Source organism: Pongo pygmaeus, chromosome 23 (genome assembly GCF_028885625.2).
Source record: "Pongo pygmaeus isolate AG05252 chromosome 23, NHGRI_mPonPyg2-v2.0_pri, whole genome shotgun sequence".
Taxonomy (NCBI): domain Eukaryota; kingdom Metazoa; phylum Chordata; class Mammalia; order Primates; family Hominidae; genus Pongo; species Pongo pygmaeus.
In genome coordinates this window covers 26,773,870-26,782,937 of record NC_085931.1, presented here as the reverse complement: position 1 = coordinate 26,782,937, position 9,068 = coordinate 26,773,870, and the positions used below count along the sequence as shown (strand labels likewise).

Below are 9,068 nucleotides of genomic sequence, written 5' to 3'. Positions count from 1 at the left end.
CCAGGGTATGGCAGGGCAGGGACAGGGAGGTCCAGGGCCAGAGTCAGGAGCAGGACACGGACAGGGCAGGGCCAGAAACATGGCAGTACCAGAAAGGGGACAGGGCAAGGGCAAGGCCAGAGAAGGACCATGGAAAAAACATGGCCAGGGAGGGTCCAGGGCAAGGGCAAGGCCAGGGCAGAACCAGGGCCAGGGCAGAACCAGAGCCAGGGCAGGGCAAGGCCAGGGTAGGGCAGGGCCAGTGTAGGGTGAGGGTAGGGCCAGGGCGAGTTCAGGGCCAGGGCAGGACTAAGATAGCACAGGGCCAAGGCAGGGCCAGGGCAGGGCCAAAGGAGGGGCCAGGGCCAAGCATGGCCAGTGTGGGGCCTGGGGATTGTCAGGGCCAGGGTCAGGGTCAAGGCTGGGCCAGGGCAGGGCCAAAGGAGGGGCCAGGGCCAAGTATGGCCAGTGTGGGGCCTGGGGATTGTCAGGGCCAGCGTCAGGGTCAAGGCTGGGCCAGGGACAGGGCCAGAGCAAGGGCAGGGCCAGGGAGAAGGCAGAACCAGAGAGGATCCAGAGCAAGGCAGGGCCAGGGCAGAACCAGGACCAAGATAAGGCAAAGCCAAGGCCAGGGCAGGGCAAGGCCAGGGCAGGGCAAGGCCAGGGTAGAAAAGGCCAGTGTAGGGCCAGGCCAGGGTAGGAGAAGGCCATGGTAGGGCCAAGGCCAAGGCAGGGCAGGGCTAGGGTAGCACAGGGCATGGCCGAAAACAGGGCAGGGCCATAGCAATGGCAGGTCTAGCAACAGGGCCAGGGTAAGCGCTGGACCAGAGCATGGTGGGGACAATACAGGGCCAGGACAGACGATGGCAAGGCAGGTCCAGGGCCATTTCATGGACTCGGTAGGCCTGGGGTCAGGCCAGGGCAGGGCAAGGGCAAGGCCAGGGAGAAGGCAGGGCCGGGGCCAAGGCAGTGCCAGGGCAAGGCAGGACCAGTGCAGGACCAATGCAGGGTGAGGGCAAGGCCAGGGCATGGAAGGGCAGGGCAGGACCAAGGAAGGGCCAGGAGAGGGCCACGGCAGGGTCAGGGCCAGAATAAGGGTACGGCTGGGGTCAGGAATATGGTAGGACAAGGGCTGGGCCCAGGCTGGGACACGCAGGGCAGAGCATGGCCTGTGCAAGGCAGGGCCACAGCCAGGCCATAGAGATGGGAGGGCAACACCAAGGCAGAGTCAGGGTAGATCCAGGGCTGAGCAGAGTCAGGGCAGGTCCAGAGTCGAGGCAGAGCTAGGGCCCAAGCAGGGCCATGGCAGCGCCAGGGCAGAGGAGGGCAGGGCAATGCAGGACTGGGCCATGGCAGTGCCTGGTCAACTCCGGGGCAGGGCCAGAAGCAGGACAGCGCCAGGGCCAATGCTCAGGCCAGGGACAAGGCATGACAGGAAGTGCCAGAGCAGGGCTGGGCCAACGTTGGGGCAGGGCAAATCAGACCAGGACACCTCCAAGTCCAGCTCTGGCCCTGCCTTGGCCCTGGCCCCTTCCTGGCCTGACCTTGTCCCTGGCCCTGCCCTATCCATGCCCTGTGTGTTTGACCAGTTTTTATAACCAGAATCCTACAAGAAACTTAAATCAGCTCTTTTTATGCATTTTTAGTAGAGATGGGGTTTCACAATGTTGCCCAGGCTGGTTCCAAACTCCTGAGCTCAAGCCATCTGCCTGCCTTGGCCTCCCAAAGTGCTGGGATTACAGGAGTAATCTGGCCAAGTATTTAACTTCTTCATGCCTGTTTCCTACATTTGGAAAATGGGGATGCTTTAAGTACCTAGCACATAGAATTATTGTGAGAATCAATGCCTCACATATTTACATATTGATAAAATTATACTCATAGAAAGATAGTATTAGTTAAAATTTAGTGATTATTTACTGCAAATATTATTACTATTACAAACAACATAGTATAGACATTATTACTACTACTATAGTTATCTTAAAAATCTAAAATAAAAATTTTACACAATAGCCTAATGTAATCTCTCCTGCTCGGCCCTGGCTCAGCCCTAGTGCCGGCTCTGCCCCGAGTCCTAACACATCCCTGGCCCTGACCCTTCCCTGGTCCTGCCGCTGCCCTGGCCCTTCCCATCTTCAGGCCTTACCATGGCCCTACCCTGGTCCTGACCCTGCCCTGGTCTGGTCCTGACCCTGGTCCTACCCTAGAGAAGGGGTATGGCAGAGCCAGGGAAGGGCCGGGGCAAATAAGGGACAGGACACATCCAAATCCAGGAAAGGGCCAGGGCCATGACAGAGCCAGGGCGAGTCCTTGGCAGGGCCAGGAAAGGGTCATATCAGGGTCACTGTATGGCCAAGGTCCAGGCCAAAGCCAAGGCAGGGAAAGGGTCAGGCCTGCATAAGGGCAGGACCAGAACCAGTGATACGGCAGGGCCAGGGCTGTGCCAGGACAGAACAAGAGCAGAGCAGGGCAGGACCAGAGCCAGGCCATACAGAGAGCAGGGCAAGTGCCAAGGCAAGGCCAGGGTAGTGCCAGGGCTGAGGCAAGGTCAGAGAAGGTCCAGGGCTGAGTCAAGGCTAGAGCCAAGACAGGGGCAAAGGCCGGGGCAAACCTAGGGCACAAGCAGGGCAGGCTAGGACACGGCAATGGCAAGACCAGGCCATGGCAGGGCCAGCCCAGGATAGAACAGGGCACAGGCAGGGCAGGGCCAGGGCCACGGCTGGGGCATGACAAGGACCAGGACCGGGGTCCAGGCCAGGGGAAGTGTATGGCCAGGGCAGAGGTAGGGCCAGAGCCAGGGTCTGGAAAGGACCAAGGCAGGTCCATTGCAGGGCCAGGGTTCAGACCAGGGCCAGAGCAGGGCTGGGACAGGGCCAGGGCCAGGGCCAGGAAAGGGCAATGTCAGGACAAGGGCCATGGCAGGACCAGCAATGGGGCTAGAGCCAGGACAGGGACAGGGACAGGGACAGGGTCAGGGCTAGGGCCAGAATAGCATGCCAGGGTAGAGCCAGGACAAATTAGGGCCAGGACCAGGGCTGGGCCAGGGTATGGCCTTAAGTAGCGAAGCGCCAGGGCCAGGGTCCATGCCAGTGCCAGCGCTGGTCCAGGGCAGAGGCAGGGCCATGGCCAGGTCTAGGACAAGGCTGGGGCAGGGCCAAGGTCTGGGTCAGGGTCAGCACAAGACCAGGACAGAGCAGGGCCATGGTAGGGCCAAGTTAAATCAGGGACAAGACACCTGCAAGTCCACTTCAGGGCCAGGGCCGGGGCAGGGCCAGAGCCAGGGCAGGGCCAAGACTGTGGCAGCTCCAGGGCAGGGCCAGGGTTAGGACCATGGACATCTCCAAGGCCAGTGCCAGGGCAAGGGCAAGGGCAGGGGCAGGGCCAGGGTCATCTAAGAACCAGGGACAAAGCCAGGCCCAGAGCAGGGCCAGGACAAGTACCTGGCAAGGCTAGGGGGTCTGGGACAGGGCCATGGCAGGGCCAGGGCCACAACCAGGTCTGTGCTATGACCAGGTCCAACACAGTGCCCAGGTAAGGCTAGGGTGAAGGCCAAGGTAGGGCCAGGGCAGGGTCAAAGCCAGGCTAGGGCCAAGGCAGGGCCAGGAAAGCATAGGGCCAAGGCAGGGCAGGGCCAGGCCAGTGCCAAGACCTGGGCAGGGCCAGGGAACAGCCAGGGCAGGGCCAGGGCCAGGGCCATGGCCATGCCTGGGCAAGACCAGGTTTGGGGAAGGAGCAAAACAAGGGCAAGGATAGTGCAGGTTCTTGGCACAGCCAGGGTCCAGGACAGTGTCAGGGCAGGGCCAAGGCAGGGTCTCAGCCATGGTAAGACCAGCAACAGGGCTGGAGCTAGGCCAGTGACAGGACCAGAGTCAGGGCAAGGGCCAGAGCAGTGCAAGGCCAGGGTAGGGCCAGGCATTTCAGGGTCAGGGCCAGGGCCAGGGGAGAACCAGGGCAAGGTCTCAAGCAGGGAAGGGCCAGGGCCAGGACAGGTCCAGGGGCTGTGTTAGGGCAAGGGCAGGGCCAGAGCAAGGTAAGGGTCAGGGCCAAGGCCAGGGTAGGGACAGGGCAAGAAATATGGCAGGACCAGGGGCAATGCCAAGGCCAAGGCTGGGCCAGGGCTGAGCCAGGGCAGGGCAAGGCAGGGCAGGGCATGGTATGGCCAGTGCAGGACAGGACAAGAGTCGGTCTACAGAGAGACCAGGGCTGATGCCAAGAAAGAGCCAGGCTAGTGCCAAGGCTGAGGCAGTGTCAGAGCATGTCCAGGGCAGGGCCGGGGCCAGGGCCAGAACCGAGCCAGGGCACAGCCAAGGCAGGATAGGGGAGGGAAATAGCATGGCCGGGTCAGTACTGGGATAGGGCAGAGCAGGGAAGGTGAAGGTAGGGGCAGGGCAGGGACAGGCCAATGCAGAGCCATGTCACGCCGGGGCCAGGACACCTCCAAGTCCACTTCAGGGCCAGGGCTATGGCTGGACAAAGACCAGGGCCAGGGTCAGGGCCAGGTGTGTGCTAGGGTCAGCTCCAGAGCAGGGCCTAACGAAGACTAGGGTGAGGGCCAATGTAAGGCCAGGGCAGGGTCAAAGGCAGAGTAGGGCCAGGGCAGGGTGATGACACATCCAGAGCACAGCAGGGCAGGGTGATGGCAAGACCAGGGACAGACCACTGCCAGCTCAGGGCCAGGGAAAGGCCAGTGCAGAGCCACGAAAGGGTCTGGGTCTGGGTCAGGGCCAGGACCAAGGCAGAGCAGGGCCAGGGCCATGGCAGAGTCAGGGCAGGTCCTTGACAGGACCAGGTTCCAGGCCAGGGCCAGGGTAGCAGCAGGGGCAGGGCCTGGATAAGGGTAGGCCCAGGGATATGGCAGGACCAGGGCTAGGGCCAGGGCCAGGCCATAGTGAGGGCAGGGCAAAAGCCAAGGCAGGGTCACGGCAGGTCCAGGGAGCGGCTAGCACCAAGCGGGGCCAACGCACAACCAGCGCAGGGTAAGGCAGGGCAATGGTACCACTAGGCCATGACAGGGAAGGTCAGTGCCAGGAGAGGGCAGAACAGGCAGGCTCATGGTGGGGCCAGGACAGGGTCGGGCCAAAGCAGGGCCAGGACATGTCCAAGGCCAGGTCAGGGCCAGAACAGGAGCAGGACCATGACCATTGGCAGGGCCAGTGCCATGAGAGGACCAGGGTCAGGACAAGGGGCAGGTCCAGAGCCAGGGCCAGAGCCAAGGTCAGGCCAGTGCAGGTTCAGGGCAGGGCCAGTGCCAGGGCAAGACCAAGTCAGGGACAGGGTAGCACAGGGCCAAGACAGGGTCAGGATGGGACCAGAGCAGGACAGGGCTGAGAGTCCAGGTAACAGTAGGGCAGGTACAGGGCAAGGCAGGGCAGTATAGGGCCAGATCCACGGCAGGGGCAGGGAAAAGCCAGGCCCATTGCCAATGCACCAGCCCTCCCTACAAGGCTCCTACCACCTGGCCACTGCTGCAGCCCGTCCATCGCTGTAAGCCTGACCCCCAACCCTGGCTGCAGCCGCCTGCCCTCCTAGCGTGGCCGCTCTCCTACCGCTCCGGCGCACTGCAGTCTCCGTCGCTGCCACCCACCCGCAGCGAGGCGAGCCATGGTGTCGCAGGCTCTAGGTGTCTCCTCCTCCTCCTGGCACAGAGCAGCTGGGTGGGCAAAGCCAGAAAAGCGTAGAGGAAGATGTGAGGGGTGGAAGGGTTAGAGCCTCAACTTATCATGCCGGCCACTGGGTGGCAGGGGCCAGTTTCAGCAAAGGCACTCACACCTACCCTCCAAAGTCCAGCCTCTCCTTTTGGCCCAAGCTGGCCGGGAACTGGGGTCTGGGGTGGGTGCTGGAGACACCACAGCACCCAGCTCCCCACTCCACAGGAACCATTGGGCCCACCGGGGCCGCACTCCTCGGGGAGCAGGAGAAGCAGAAAAATTCAGACCCAGCCAGCCCTCCGCACCCAGGTGCCAATTCCTGTTCCGGACACCTCCACGCACAGGGCCCTGTCCCCCGTGGTGTCCCCAGGGGTGCCTGGCAGCCTCTGAGGCACAGACCCAGAGTGCACAGGCCCAGGAACCACGGTGGGTGTGGGGGCTCTGCCATGCTCAGGATTCCCACGCAAATGCTGCGCGCCTGCCGCACTCCAGTATGACCAAGAGTGGGTCGCCCTCTGGAGTGTGGAGTCAGGGAGAGGAGAACCACTCCTTCCTTGGATGCCAACTCTGCTGACCGCCGCCAGCAGCGCAGCACCTGATAGCACCGAACTCGCCCCCCCTCCACGGCTAGTCCTGCCCTCAATAGCGCCCCCCACCTCCATCCCCCAATGCCGCCAGTAGCGTGTACCTGATAGTGCCCTATCCTGTCCTCCTCCATGGGCACTGCAGCCCCAGAAAGCGCCCATAACCCACCCTCCCTGCCGTGGGCAGTGCAGCCCTGTACAGTGCTACCAACCAGTACCCCTAATGCAGGCAATGACACCCTGGATAGCGCCCCCAACCCACCCCACACTGTGAAAGGTGCAGCCCTGGATAGCCCCTGTCCTACCACTCTGGTAGTGCTGCAGTCTCTGTCACGGCCACCACCAACCACAGTGAGGCAAGCCAGGGGGCCGCAGGCTCTAGCACCCAGCAGCCAGGCACGGAGCAGCTCTCGCCGATGGCCGGCTCCTACCACTCTGACCACGCTGCTGTCTCCGTGGCCATCTTCTTCGACTACAAAGGAATAAAACTAGGTATCAGTAAGAAGAGTGATTTTGGAAACAATACAATCACATGGAAGTCAAACACTACCCTCCTGAATAAATGACTAGCAGGTCAATGAAGATACTAAGACAGAAATTCAAAAATTTCATGAAACAAAGGGTAATGAAAACACAGTATATCAAAACTTGTTACACAGAAAGCAGTACAAAGGCAGAGATTTACAGCTATAAGTGCCTACCATCCAAACTAAAGAAAAACTTCAAATAAGCAATACATCTTAAAGAACTAGTAAAGTAAGAACAAACTAAACTGAAAATAAGAAAATAAATAAGATCGTAGCAGAAATAAAATTGAAATAAAAAACACACAAAATTAAACGAAAAGTTGGTTTTCTGGAAAGCTAAACAAAATTGACAAACTTTTAACCAGGCTAACTAAGAAAAAAGAGACAAGATTCAAATAAATAAAATTAACAGCTAATAAAAAAGGAGACATTACAACTAATACTTCAGAAATTCAAAGGATCATAACTGGCTATTATATACCAATAAATTGGAAAGCCTAGTAGAAATTGGCAAATTCCTAGATGCGTACAACCTACTTAGGTTGAACAATGAAAACATCCAAGACCAGAACAGATTGGTAACAAGTAATGAGATTGAAGCCATCAGAAAAAGTCTCCCAGTGAAGAAAAGCCCAGGAACTGATGTCTTCACTGCTGATGGCTTCACACCAAACAATTTAGAGACCTAGTATGAATCCTACTCAAAGTATTTTGAAAAACAGGAGGGAATACTTCCAAACTTATTCTATGAGACCATTATTACTGTGATACCAAAATCAGACAAAGCCATCAAAGAAGGAAACTACAGGCCAGTATCTCTAATATTGATGCAAAAATCCTCAACAAAATACCAGTGAATCAAATTCAGTAATACATTAAAAAGATAATTCATCATGATCAAGTGGGATGTATCCCTGGGATGCAAGGGTCACTCAACATACAATGTGATACATCATATCAACCAAATAAACGACAAAAACAGTATGATCATGTCAACTGAAACTGAAAAAGCATTTGATGAAATTCAACATCCCTTCATGCTATAAATCCTCAAAGAAACGGGTACAGAAGAAACATACCGCAACATAATAAAAACTACAGGAAAGACACCCACAGCTAGAATAAGCAATCAGTGCAGCCCCTGATATGGCCCCCAACCCACGCTGCCCCCTACCACCAGCAGTGTCGCTCCCCCCAATAGCACACCCAACACACCCAAACCGCCCCGCCTCCCCGCACCATGGGCATTGCAGCACCCCACAGCGCCCTCAACCCGAAACCGCCACCCCCCCACCCCACAGCCTCGCAGTGCAGCCCCGGATAGCACACTTGGCCCACCTCACTGTTGCCAGCAATACAGTCTGGGATAGTGACCCCAACCGGCTCCCCGCCAAGGGCAGTGCAGCCCCGGTTTGGGCCCCCAAACCACTCCCCCGGTGCAGGCAGCACAGCCCCAGATAGCACACCCAACCAGCCACCCAAGGCGGGCAGTGACGCCTGAGATAGGGCCCCCAACCCGTCTCAGGCCACCCGCAGTGCAGCCCGGATAGCGCACTTAACCCGACGCATTTCTACGCTCTGGCTGGCTGCAGTGTCCATCGCTGCCACCAACCGCAAATAGGGGTGCAAACAGGAAGGATTTTATTCACCGTCGATGCGGCCCCGAGTTGTCCCAAAGCGAGGCAGTGTCTCCAAGGTCTGTGCTGAGCAGAACGCAGCTCCGCCCTCGCGGTGACACCCTCCCGCCCGCCCGGGTCTGTGCTGAGGAGAACACTGCTCTGCCTTCGCTGTATCTCCGAAGTCTGTGCAGAGGAGAACTCAGCTCCGCCCTCGCGATGCTCTCCGGCTCTGTGCTGAGAACGCAGCTCCGCCCTCGCAAAGGCACACAGCGCCGGCGCCAGCGCGGCGTAGAGGCGGACAGCGGCGGAGAGGCGCCCCGCGCCGGTGCAGAGAGGCGCACGTATCTCAGGCCCAGGCTCCACTCCCCAGCTCTGAAAGCGTAAGAACTGAGGGTGGCTGAGGCTCGGGGTTGTTCAGGGCGGGGTGGGCTCTGGACCCAGCAGGCCCGACACCCAGGCCAGGGCTCCAGGGGAGGCCAGGTGGGGCGAAGGTCAAGAAGGGGCCGGGGCTGGTCAGGAAGGTCTCCTGGTGACCAGAGCACTTTGCCTGAGCCAGCGTCGGAGGGAGGTGGGCTGGATGAGCCAGGGAGGCGCCGGGAGGGGCCTTGGCAGACGCGACCTCCTCCGTCAGCCCCCAGGCCACTGAACCCTGGGTAGCGAGAACCGGCAGGGGAGGCTGCAGACGGAGGAGTGGAGGCTCCTTGGCTT

General features: G+C 59.2%; 1 protein-coding gene across 1 annotated transcript in view; it reads left to right on the top strand.

The window, feature by feature from the left end:
• Nucleotides 1–8,576: 8,576 nt before the first annotated feature.
• Nucleotides 8,577–9,068, top strand: part of LOC129023613 (ankyrin repeat domain-containing protein 36A-like) — a 132,862-nt gene continuing 132,370 nt past the window's right edge. The window contains exon 1 of the mRNA XM_063663411.1: nucleotides 8,577–8,740. Coding sequence (XP_063519481.1) covers nucleotides 8,577–8,740 — 164 coding nt within the window. The remainder of the gene's footprint in view (nucleotides 8,741–9,068) is intronic.